This window comes from Nestor notabilis, unplaced genomic scaffold, assembly GCF_000696875.1.
Source record: "Nestor notabilis isolate BGI_N333 unplaced genomic scaffold, ASM69687v1 Scaffold36135, whole genome shotgun sequence".
NCBI lineage: Eukaryota > Metazoa > Chordata > Aves > Psittaciformes > Psittacidae > Nestor > Nestor notabilis.
The window spans coordinates 8,015-20,527 of record NW_009929513.1 but is presented as its reverse complement, the minus strand read 5'-3'; the positions used below and the strand labels follow the sequence as shown (position 1 = coordinate 20,527).

At 40.8% G+C, this 12,513-nt stretch overlaps 1 protein-coding gene across 4 annotated transcripts; it reads left to right on the top strand.

Annotated features, from left to right (window-relative positions):
- Positions 1-1,846: 1,846 nt before the first annotated feature.
- On the top strand, positions 1,847-12,046 carry SERPINE2 (serpin peptidase inhibitor, clade E (nexin, plasminogen activator inhibitor type 1), member 2). Of its 4 annotated transcripts, XM_010014996.1 has the most exons (10): positions 1,847-2,118; positions 2,825-2,845; positions 3,320-3,439; positions 4,662-4,889; positions 5,961-6,158; positions 8,693-8,891; positions 9,035-9,135; positions 10,153-10,239; positions 10,784-10,867; positions 11,373-12,046. In XM_010014996.1, exons 1-10 carry the CDS (start codon positions 1,863-1,865, stop codon positions 11,408-11,410), a joined length of 1,332 nt encoding a protein of 443 aa, XP_010013298.1. In that variant the 5' UTR covers positions 1,847-1,862; the 3' UTR covers positions 11,411-12,046. The 4 variants fall into 4 exon arrangements, with proteins under 4 accessions (XP_010013298.1, XP_010013301.1, XP_010013300.1 ...); XM_010014997.1 differs by lacking the exon at positions 2,825-2,845 and having other exon boundaries at positions 1,849-2,118; XM_010014999.1 differs by lacking the exons at positions 2,825-2,845; positions 3,320-3,439.
- The last annotated feature ends 467 nt before the right edge of the window (positions 12,047-12,513 follow it).

The following is a 12,513-nucleotide window of genomic DNA, read 5'->3' as shown; positions in this document are numbered from 1 at the left end:
GTTGTTTTTTTTTCACAGCCAGTGAAATCCAGTCTAGTTTTCAGACTGAGCTTGAGTAGTGTCAGTTGATGGCTGGTGTGGAGCTCCTTTGGAAGGAATTGTGGAGTTACTTTAGTTACTTCAAAACTGCTTGGCAGATTAGCAGGTTGATGGGAAAGACTTAATTAGTGGGTGAGCTGTTAACCTGCTTTGTAGGACAGCATTTTTCACTTGCATAGCTGAAATCAGTCCAACTTCTTCTGGTCACAGCAATACCAACACTTGGGTTGGGGGGAGAAAGATGCCTTGCCTCCTGTGTTGCTTTTATGTTCAGCACTTGATTTTTCTGTGCTGTAGTGGCAAACATTGACAAAGCTGATTCTATGCCCTGAAATGGTGTAGAAGAAAGTGCAAGTGCTGTATTTGTTACTTTCAAGTGCTTTAGCACAGTGAAAGTACATGCTATTAAAAGACAGTTAAATGAATCTGTACAAACACCAGCTGGCTTCTGGCGATGGGGTGCTGTGGCATGGCTTGAACTTGCGGCGTAGGTAGGCTGTGCAGTGGCAGAGCTCCCTGGTGCCCTACGCCCTTCTGTGGGAGTGGGAGCTGGCTGTGAAGAACACCCAAGCCGAAACACCCTCCCCGCCTGCGCATTGCGGCCGCAGCTCGGGGCTGCGGGAGGCAGAAGAACAAGTGTGCAGTGCTGGGCAGAGACTCCTGTTTTGGGGTTTTGGCTGTACGCTTTCTGTGCCCTGATTTAGCCTTTGAACTAGGGAACTAGTTGGCTCCTCAGTGTGTTCGAGGCTAACGCCTAAATGTGCTCTTGGAGCACCAGAGTCAGCTCGGTGGGGGAGCAGACTTGCTTGTTGGGCTGAAAATGGAAGTCAAGGCTCTAGAAATGCAACTGAGATGTCTTAAAACAAAAATGTTGTGATCAAACTTCTCAAAGGTGAGCAGGGTACCTAATTTAATGAAATAAATCAGTGCGTGACTATTCTTCCAGGTACTTGTTTGTCCTAACAAAAAGTGGATTGAATGAACTTCCACGAGGGAGGAAATACAGCCTAGTAGTTACAGTATTCAGTGTTTAAGATTTGGGCTTGGTTCTCTCTAATCAGTTGCTGAGAGGTCCTGAACAAACTGTTGCTGCTTGTGCCTCCTTTTCCTAGGAGGTCATGGGTATAACGATACTGCATTCTGTTAGGTGCTAATCTGCAGATGAAGGTTGGCCCATTTTGAATGTGAGCTGCCTTCTGTACTCATTAGCTGCTGAATTTTTTAAATGGAAAAGCACAGGCTAAAATCCAAACTTAACCTTGCATTTTTAGTATCTTAAAGTCTTCCTCTATATTCCTATCATGGAAAATGCTAGTTACACAGCCAACTCTTATTATTCTGGGCAGGTGTAAATTCCAAGACAGAATGTCTGTTTGCGTATGTATACGTGCTTCTCTTCACTGCAGAAAATTGTCTGTCAAATGTCCTTACCATCACATTTGTGGATAAGGACCATAAGGCTGCTTAGCACTAATTTATCCTAAAGGGCAGCTGAAATAGAATGCTAAGACTCCATTTAACTGAAACACAAAACTAACTGAACTTGTGTGGTGGAAGGTAGTATCCCAGCTTGGCAGCTTTTGTCCTGTTATATGGTCACTCACTGATATCTGACATTTTATGGTTATCTCCTGCTTCTGGGAATCCCTAGACCTAAAATACTGGTGGTACTAAAACACAGGTGTGATTCCCAGAGCATATGCAAGACTTGCCTGCTCTTTAGGTAAATAAGAACTTAAGCTGAAAATGAAAATGCTATACTTGTGAAAGCTGACTTAACTTTCCCCTCTTGTTCTCTTACAGGTTATCTCCATCCAGAAATCATGAACTGGCATTTCCCACTTATCCTTGTTCTTGGGACTTTAACATCTGTATGTTCCCAGTTCAGTTTTTATCCTCTGGAGGAACTTAGCTCTGATGTTGGAATCCAGGTCTTCAATCAGATAGTGAAAGCTAAACCTCAGGACAATGTTGTTGTTTCTCCTCATGGGATTGCATCAGTCCTGGGGGTGTTGCAGCTGGGTGCTGATGGCAAGACAAAGAAGCAGCTGACAACTATGATGAGATACAGCGTAAATGGTCAGTGATTCCTAAGGTGGTTTTGGCTGTGGTTTGTCAGAATCCTCATGCTCTTCTGAGGTGGCTTTCAAAGTGTGGTAGATGGCATCATGCACCAGTTAACTCTGTTTACCAAAGCACAAACTGGATATGCTTGAGGTTAATTGGTAATTTGAGTATGGACATGTACATATACTCGAACTAGCTTGTAAGCAGCTTTGTTAATGACTTCAGGGCCCTGGCTAGAACTGCCTTCATCCTTGCTAAATTGATTTTCCAGAAGATCATGGATGGCAGTCCAATGCCAGCAGTATGCAGGAAGGCTTCAGTACCCCATTGCAGGCTGTACTAAACGGCCTCTAATGTGCCACTCGTAAATAACAGGGCAAGAGAATACTTCTCATCACCACATGGAAAGCAAGGCAAACTCTAACCATACAACTGATACTTTCACTTTGATGCTCTTCAGCTTTGTTCATTCATGTTTCTGCTGTCAGGATTCCTGAATCTGTAGTCCTTGTAGTGCCCTCTTCTTGAAACAGCTGTTTCTGCTTGTCTCTGTGCCTGGTACTGCATGCATTTGTGTTTATATTCATCTGCCAATGTCTGCCCCTTGAGAGGGTGTAGGCTGAAGTTTCTTGCTGCTTTACTTTGCATGCTGAGTATTTTGTGAGTGTTTGCCAGCAAGACTTAACGTCTTAGTGCCAGCATTCTGCCTTACTTCCAGGAATAGGAAACTCTCCAAGAGGTAAGTGCACATTTAAATCTTGAGCAGTATTGTCATATAACATGCTGTCCTGTCTTCATTTGCTTTGCTGTTTTGGTTCTGGGTTTGAAGTACAGCAAAATGATTTGTCAGCTTAAGATCTAAATGCTGTAGATTGAAATCTCTTCATGGGATAATCAACTTTGGGAACATCTGAATGCTCAAAATAAAAACCTTGCAAAAATCTTGAAGTGATATATCAACTAGTTTTATTTGGCCTGCAGGCTTCCTAGTCCTAGCTGTGAGACACAGAGGTTCTCAAACTCCTTAGAAGGTAGCCAATAACTTATTACAGGGACTTGTTATTGGGATTGCTACCTATCTCTGCACAAATCTCCTTTGCTCTTGTTCATGATTGCCTTGCAGTCTTTTGGCAACTACAGCAACTGCTTCTTTGGAAAGTTAATAGTTGGAAAGTATTTAATTTATCTTTAGCTGTCTTTTAATGCAATTTAGCAGCTGGAAGCAAAGAGGAGAGCCAGCATCATGAGACCAACCAGCTCTCCCCAGACCACCAGCAAGTGCTCCGTGGACCACCAGTGGTCCACAGAATACAGTTTGAGAACCTCTGTTATGGTATGTTCTCAAAAAAATTTACCTATAATATTGGAGAGTGAACATGTAGAAATTCATACAAATGGTACTGCTAAAGCATTCATGATACATGAAACAGCAAAGCCATCTGAGGCTTTTTCTTACATGCAGCTACTACAATAACGCTGAACTAATTTATTCCCTTCATATCCCTTATCTCAAGTTTGTCTACATAAGGAAGCAGTCTGGAAATGTTTCCTCCTGAAGTGTTTTGGGAAGCAGAGGGAGCCCATTAATAACTGCTGTGAAAACAGCTACCCAAGGATCCTGTTCAATATTATGGTTGAACATGAAGTTGCTTGCCTGGCAATAGCTTCCCTGTGTAGACAAGCACTGATTCATAAGCCATAACAACAGGGAGAACTGGGTATGGTGAACATAGCAGTTCTTCTGTGCTACCATATGCATTCGCTTACATACAGTGAAGGAGCTAGCAAACACTTGATGATACAAGCTGCTTTCGGCTCCTAAGGATCTTGACTGTAAGCACTGGAACCTGATGCTTTCCTTTTTCATTTGTTTTTTGGTGGTTTTGTTTGGTTTTTTGTTTGTTTTTTTTTGTTTGTTTGTTTTGTTTTTTGTTTTGTTTTGTGGTTTTTTTAAAGGCAAGCTCATATTAAGGGGTTGACTCCTGCTTGTAGTTGATTTAGGCCAGGACCTAGTCTTTAAGGAAGCAAAGACTTGAACCTTACCAAAGAAATCTTGACAGCTTCCCTTATTCCCCAATAAATGGGAAGAAAAGATGGTGAGAAAGCAACTTTTGCTTTGCATTCTGAGGTTCAAGACCACCTGCAGGCTGGTGAGCCTTGACTTTCTCACTGTCACAGAACTGACAGGTAACCTGGGCTTATATGATAAGAAATACACTTTGGAACACAGTCTTTGTGGAGGAGCATGGTTAGTGGCTCCACTCTAAGACTTGAACCTCAGTACTATCCCGAGCACTGTCTGTAGCATTCTGAGCAGACAGCTAGATGGGCAGCAGGCATCACAGTGAAGGTCATATTTTTTTGCTGGGAAGCAGTACCCCTCAGAAGAGAGATCAGAAATGGATTTTTGGAAGGCCTCTTAGAATGCCTGCTTTGGTCTCTTTGTCTACTCCAATACTTGATGTCTAATTTTTAATGTCATTAATAGTTGCATATGAAGTAACTGTTTGTTCATCATCTTATTCTAAATTAAACTTGCTGTTCTTTCCAACTAGGAGTTGGTAAAGCGTTAAAGAAGATAAACAGGCTCATAGTCTCAAAAAAGAATAAAGACATTGTTACAATTGCTAATGCAGTGTTTGCAAAGAATGGCTTTAAAATGGAAGTGCCTTTTGTTACAAGGAACAAAGAGGTGTTTCAGTGCAGTGTCAAGAGTGTGGACTTTGAGGACACAAGTGCAGCATGTGATTCCATCAACCAGTGGGTGAAAAATGAAACGAGGGGTGAGTATTGGCGAGTGCTCTTTGTGCCTGGCAGGGTGGTGTCTGAGACCTATCAGATTTGGATGGAAATACTGGGGAAGATGGGGAGGTAGAAAAAGCTCGGCCTTGCAGCTGAAAGCTATCTTTGTGCTGGTATTAGTGTAATACTTTAGAGCTGGTGGGCCAAGAATCTGCAGTATCACTGCCCCAGTAGATGAGCCTGTCTGGTGGACTTAAGGGATACTTATAGTCTGCGTGTATGTCCATCTGCCTGTGGGATTGGGAACTTCTACTGTTCTCTGCCATTACACAGCTATTGAGAAATCCAAGCTCAATTCTCTTGGAGCTATGCTTTCTCAAACATAAAAGATGTTTTCCAGTAACGCAAAGTTTGACCCAGTAAATCAGATTGGTGGAAAGCTGTAGAGATGTTAATCTTTTGTTCTTACTGCCCTAAACTCTTGCAAGATACAACCGTGTTCTTAGGAATCATGTTTAGTGGAGGATCTTTAACCCTGCCTTGACAGAACTCATGGTCCAAGCCTCTTGGCACCTAGTTGTTAAGCTTACATATGCTAAAGACAGAAATCATGTATTGCAACATATTCATAGTTTGGGTGAACTACAATGTTTAGTATCTCTTAGTTAAAACCAGTGCCTCCTGGATGTGAGGAATGTGTTGATGTTGGATGTGGTATTTGTGAAATAAGGCTGTCAAATTCTTTCTTTACCATGTCAACCAGTTTTGCATAGCAATGTTGCAAGCAGTGTGTGAATGGGGAAGTGCTTCAGCTAAAACTGTTACCACTGTAACATAGTCTTACATCTGCTCACATGCTTGAAAGGGGAAGGCCCGATTAGTTATAATGTCAGTCTGGCAATCAGCAAGATACATTGGCTTTCTAATTGTCCCAAAGGCTTGCTTTATGATGAAGAATACTGTTGGCTTTATGACCCTCAAATGTATTTCCCCATGAGGGGTTGGCACACTTGCAGATCAAAAGGTCTAAAGTAGTATGTGCTTCAGGTTTTTAATGAACAGTTGGCCTGTGTTATGACAGCAAATACTCAGGCGTCCTTTATTTCTTCTAGGAATGATCGATCAGGTTGTAGCTCCAGATGATATTGACGGTGGTTTGACCAGATTGGTTCTAGTAAATGCTGTGTATTTCAAGGGCTTATGGAAATCGCGATTTCGACCTGAAAATACAAAGAAACGTCCATTTTATGGAGCTGATGGGAAGACCTACCAAGTTCCTATGCTGTCCCAATTATCTATCTTCCGCTGTGGTAAGCTCAGTAACTCCGACTATCACTGCCTGTAAAGTTTGCTTTTTTCCCTTGAAACTGAGAGTTATCTTTACACATGGTGTTTAGCAGCATTGCTTAATCTAGCTTATGTAGGAGGCTTTCCATTACAGAAGTATCTCATGCAGCTGAGGTATGGATGAGCCTGCTGTGCAAGGTATTTAACAGTTGCTTAAGGTTCAGTACTGTCAAGGTGCTTGCCTTATTCTGGTGTCTTTAGAATGCAAATTCTGCAGTAACCAAACTGAGAACTTTGCATGTTACTTAAGCTTTGCAGTAAGGAGAAATCCTTATTTTTGTGAGGAAGGAGAATAAAGGAAAACTGCCAACAAAAACAGAACCCTGAGGTTTATCTGGTGATGGGCTGTGTATGAAAGAGACTTGCATAGAATCAATCTATATTTTACTGTATAATAAAGAAATGGGACTTGCACAGTCCCCAGTCCTGTGGGACCCAGAAGAGCACAGGGTTAGTATGTTGGCTATATCTGAAGGTGTGAAACTGCTCTCCGAATTCAAATGGAGTCATAAGTGAAAAGAAGTTCGGCAGGTTCAGCCAAACTTCCGTCAGAGACTCTCAGAGCTGACATAGGCAGCTTTGTGACTGGCAGCGTGCTTCAGTGTTGCAGCCCTATGGGGATTTTTATCAGTCAAAGTAAGATTGAAGCTCTGATTAAAAACTTTTGTTTTGTCCTTCCAAGCAGAGAGCAGTGCTGCCTGGAACTCGCTTCCACATATGCTAAATACAATCTGAGAAACAGGCCTGAGAATACAGTTTGCTAAAAAGTCAAAAACCAAGACCCACTGTGCTTATGTCTAGTTTTATTGTCTGTAGTGCTCAACTAGTATTAGTATTCATGTTAAACAGCTGTAACTTTGTCCCCAATCCATGTATTTAGAGCAGATGTGATGTAATACCCTAAGGTAACAGCTGAAAGCATGAGTTAGGTGAGGTAGGAAAGTGTATTCTACTTATCTGTGGAGTTTGAAAGAAGTTCACTTAAGATGAGCTTTAGCAAGGCTATCTTAAAGGCTTTTGAATTGGATGCTGATAGTGGAAAAAATCCATTATGTTGGCTTATGTTAAGCTAGAAAATCTATTGAAGCTAGAAAGGGACATGAGAAATACCCAATCAAACATGAGTCCTAACTTGGCGGTGTCTCTGGATATCTGAATGCAGGGCTTCTGCCTTATTTATGCTTGCAAAGGGATCTTTAAAAATTAAAATTTCTAAAGTATCTTAAATTCCATCAGTTGACTGTGAAGATGAACTCCCCTCCTGTTTTGATATGCCACAGTAGTCATGGTAGTAGCACATAGCAGACCAGGAAAGTAGTACCTCACTGCTGGACAGTTTACCTTTTGTCACTGTCCTGTAGATGACTTAGACAACCACTATTTTGATCTGTAGGTCCCAGTCTGACAGCCAGTATTGTAATAAAAAGAAATAATCAGACTGCCAAGTTTGACACAATTCCTGCAAAATAAGTGTAGTATTGTCAGTTTTCTGGCAATATGAGCTCAGTCAAGGCAGGTTACATGGCTTCGGCAACAAGATTAAATTTCTAATGAAGATGTCAATTTTCAGCTTAGGCTGACAAGTGCAGGCTCAAATGAAGAAATGGGAAAGATAATAAGATCTTATTGCTATCCAGAAACCTGTGTGTAGCTAAACTGACAAGTTATCACTTGAAACTCCTCTAAGAAAACTTTTGCTTCCCAGTCACATGCCAGAAATTTTACTGTAACCAAAGGGAACTTGGAAGAAGAGAGCTGCTCAAAGACAGTCTTCCTGGCACTTACCGTAACTCAGAGGCATTTCTACCTCACCCCTTCTCATCTAATTGGCCTCCTGCACTACCTGAGAGTGGCTGCTCTCCACTACCTTGAAGGACTTAAAGCTGCTTCCTAAAGAGATCCTTATTAAGCAAGAGTATGAAGTAAATGCAACAGACTACTTCAAACAGGAGCTCCTCCAATAACTCTTGGAGGAAAAAGAGCTTGTCTACAAGGTTGCTTTAGTTTGGAGAGATAGTCTGCTGCTTTTTATTGCTTTTTTGTTTCTCAGTGCTCAGTTGATTCTGGTACAGGTGAAATCCAACTGATTCACAGACCTGGTCATTTCTAATATGACTGGCTTGACACTTTGGGCTGATGAGGTTGGTCTGGGAAACAATATGCCTGTCAAACTCAAGTGAATATTAGCTTCATGGTGTCATCCTGTTTGTGGTTTGGTTTTTTTTGTTGTTGGGGTTTTTTGTTGGGGGTTTTTTGTTGGGGTTTTTTTTTTGGGTTTTTTTTTTTTTTTTTTGGTCAAACTAGCATCTGTACAGAGCCCATGACACCTTTTGAAGGACTGTCTAGCAGGAAGGCAGGCAGTCTGTGACTTTTTTAGTCAGTTTTAAGATGTGGGCAAAACTTTCTAACAGACTCTTGTAACAGTAGGTGTCTAAAGATAAAATAGAGGTTTAAGGCTGTAAGAATTATGGCTCATTAGCTGTCCTTACTTTTTTAGGCACTACAAGTACTCCGAATGAGCTGTGGTACAACATCATTGAACTGCCATATCATGGTGAAATGATAAGCATGTTGATTGCCTTGCCTACTGAAAGTACAACGCCACTCTCTGCTATCATTCCCCACATCAGCACCAAAACAATAGGAAGCTGGATGACAACCATGGTAGCAAAAAGAGTGCAGGTTATTTTACCTAAGTAAGTACTAGTATGATCCATTTCTCCTTCATGAAGTGTTTTGGGGGTCATTTATTTATCTGCTCTGGTATAGGAGAAACAGACCTTTTAAGACAACTTTCCTGCATAATACTGATGCATTCCTTTTTGCTTGTTCCAACTAGATTTACAGCAGTAGCAGAAACAGACTTAAAGGACCCTCTGAAAGCACTTGGTATTACAGATATGTTTGACCAGTCGAAGGCAAACTTTGCAAAAATAACAAGTAAGTTTGGGTTGGTTGGGTTTTTTTGGGGTGGTGGTGGGTAGGTTTCTTCTTTTGATTGAAGGTGTTTTTTATCCATGGTGGTCCGTATTCATAGTTTCTGGCACTAAATAAAGGGCTTTTTTTGACAATGTAGTTGTCCGTTTTGGGTAAATGTTATCAATGACACTGGAGCTAAGTTCTGTTTTGTGGCCAGCCAAGCATGGCTGCTTGCTCCTATTGGATGCTGCAATGGCTCTTTTCCCCTTATCCTGCGCTACAAGAGTAAATCATGTTGGTCAGCTTCTAAAGATTTGATATTACAACCTGAGGATCTCAAGCACTGTCTAAAGTCTATGGCAGGACTTCTAACAGTACCATACCTTAGACTATAACAAATACTGCAACTGCAGTATTTAGCTTTTCCCCGAAGTACATGTTCAGTGACTTCTTCTTGAGCTGTAGAAAAGCTCAAGGACCACATTCCTGGTTTAAGGGACTGGACCAACCTAGAGCTGTAACTGAGGTGTAGACATTTTTGAACTCATGGCTCTTAAAATGTTGTTTTATTTATGGTCTCTCCTTCCATTAAATTCCCAATTTAGCTTCTATGAAGAGATCTAACAAAAAAGCCTGCTTTGTGCTGGCCTAATTTGAAAACAAATTCCTGTGTTTCACTGAAAGCAAGGTGTCTAAGTGCCTTTTTACTTGTCCTGACACTGAGATAAATGGGAGTGTAACTTAAATTCAGGTAGCACATTTTTTCAGTCACTTGCTTAATTAAAAATGCAAGTGAACACTTCAAACTTAAACCATGATGTGAGAGAACCTAGTAAATGGGTTAGGTTATTACTTAGTATTTGTAATTACTTAGTGACTGTATCCAAAGATATTACCAGTAGTGTTCTTTATTGCGACTTCAGGATTTCAGCAGATTGTAGCAGCTTTTATTACTATGAGCTATGCTAGCGTAGCTGCTAGCTTCAGGACTCTTGCAGTTAGTTTTACTGAAAGTGCTGTTCTCCTTGGGATTTTCAGGAACAGAGGGTCTTCATGTATCTAATGTTCTGCAAAAGACGAAAATTGAAGTTAGTGAAGATGGAACCAAAGCTTCTGCAGCAACAAGTAAGCATCTGTACTGCTAACTGTCAGGCTCACAGAAAGCTGTATGAGAAGGCTATACCACTAAGCAGAGATAGCCCACTTTGAGACCACTGCAGGAATGTGCTCTGTCATCAGATCAGTTGATGTATTTTATGCAGTTTCTCAGGAAAATCCCAATTCGCCAGTATTGTTCAGGCCACTGGTGTCCTCTAAGAAGTACTAACAGGCTTGCTTCTAGAGAGGTGTCTCCTAATAGCTAACACTTTGGCCACCAGTGTAATGTTCTGGTAATCCATGTGTTGAAGAGGACTGAGTTACTACATTGTCTGGGTGACAACCCAAGACTTCCAGCTTTCTGTGGGTTTTCTGATGTGTCTTTTAGAATGGGTCCTGTAAGAATAACATGTGACCTGTGGGGGTTTAAATGTCCATGTTGGTAGGTTTTAGGCATTTATCTTTACCTGTGCAAGCTTCTAGAATACACTAGGAAACTTCAATTTGATAGAGTATATAATGTGTTGTGGTACTTGCTTTGTCTAACTTTAAACCTTACCTTTCTTGCAAGCTGCAATTTTAATAGCCAGGTCATCCCCTCCCTGGTTCATAGTAGACAGGCCGTTTGTATTTTTCATCCGGCATAATCCTACAGGTAAGCAGCATTTGTATCTACTTTTTTGCTTAGAAGTTTAATATCAGCATGCAATAGAGACAAAGTCTGGAGCTACTGAGTAACTATTGCTTTAAAAAGAAAAAGTCCTACAAGAATATTTTTATGCCTTTAATATTATTTAGAATACAACTCGGAGTTCTCCCAATTACTTTGAGTAACTCACCTGCTTCTTGCAGTGACATGTGGATGATGTATGTGCAAGTTAGTAGGGAGCAAGATGCAGCTGCCAGCACCAGGGATAGAGTAGACTCCTGGCAGTAATCCTCATCCAAAGGCTCCACAGAGCATCAACAGAACTGTGTTGCTAAAAATAAAAGCAGGTCACCTATCCAAACGTAAGCTTCCCTGGGCTCACAAACTCGAGGGAGGCTAGAGAAGACTGACGAGGTGGCTTGGCTGTGCTCTTGTGAGCTTTATGCTTTCATGGAAAAGTTTAACTTTGTCTGCAGACTATGGTAATCCTTATTTTCATTTCATCCTTCAGGTACAATCTTGTTTATGGGACAAATAAACAAACCTTGAATGTGGAGAAGACTTTCTTCAAGAAGTAAACACTCATGTGGCACACCCTGTTCTGTTAAATATTTTGTACACTACTCCTTGACTTCACTCAAGAGCTAGTTTTAGCCACTGACTAGGTTTTGAAACAGGAGTCAATGTAGTTGTGGCTTTGTGGGGAAAAATAGAGATTGAAAACTACAATATCTCTTCAAAATGTCTAAAAGATTCTCTAAACTACTGAATGGTTACCTATGCTAACAAACTTCTGAGCTTTTTCTGTATCTACTAAGAATTTTGTGTATGGCTTTCGTGAGAGGATTTTAACAAAGAATGATAAACGTTTCTATTAATGTTGGTTTCTTCTCGTGTGTGGAAAAGGTCTGATTTTGTAGATGCTGCCTATCGAGATTACTTTTGGTTCTTGAGTGTCTTGGTACCTGGATATTCTTGGTAGAAATAGATTAAAAGTTCTAGCAATTTTTATATAGTGCATGTATCACTGAGAGTTTTAAAACTAATGTGGTGTTCAGTACACATCGCATTGTCCTGTCTTACTGTAATGTAAACTTGTCATTGCTAGTATACACTTTCTATTGGATTTAAATTTTATATTTGTTTTTGTACAAAGGAAAAATAAAACTGCATTATGAACTGTCAGTGTTGTGGATCATGGATGTGCTGATGGGTAACTGGGTCCAGAGCCCTGTGAAGTACTTGTTTCCTTCTAAGGAAAGTGAAAGAAGGGTGGGTTTGAGATTTTTTTTGTGTGTGTGTTTGGGGGCTTGAGTATTTTGTGGTATTTTTACTGCCTGGTGCTTATTGACTTCATCAGAAAAGGTATTATGCTTTGGATGAATTATCCGTAGGTTCAGTATCTGAAGAGTAAACTTTACTTGCTACGCCTGAGTTACTCCTAAAACTGCTGTGTAAGGACATCTCAATACACTTTTGGGGTATTTCTTCCTGCTTGCTATGTGGAAGTTGTATGTACATTTGCATGCCCTCAGCCCCTGAGTGCAAAACCCTTCAAAAGATAAACAGTAAATCTCTTTGGCTTATCACAGATGGTTCTTTATTTGCAAGCATGTTGTATTTCTCCTGTGGCAACAGAGGGATTTGGATGG

Bases quoted from the DNA above. Each gene is read 5' to 3' on its own strand.
- SERPINE2 (XM_010014996.1), top strand. From the start codon at position 1,863: ATGAACTGGCATTTCCCACTTATCCTTGTTCTTGGGACTTTAACATCT. The intron at 2,119-2,824 runs GTCAGTGATTCC...CCTTACTTCCAG, and splicing joins GATGAGATACAGCGTAAATG to GAATAGGAAACTCTCCAAGA. The intron at 6,159-8,692 runs GTAAGCTCAGTA...TTACTTTTTTAG, and splicing joins ATTATCTATCTTCCGCTGTG to GCACTACAAGTACTCCGAAT.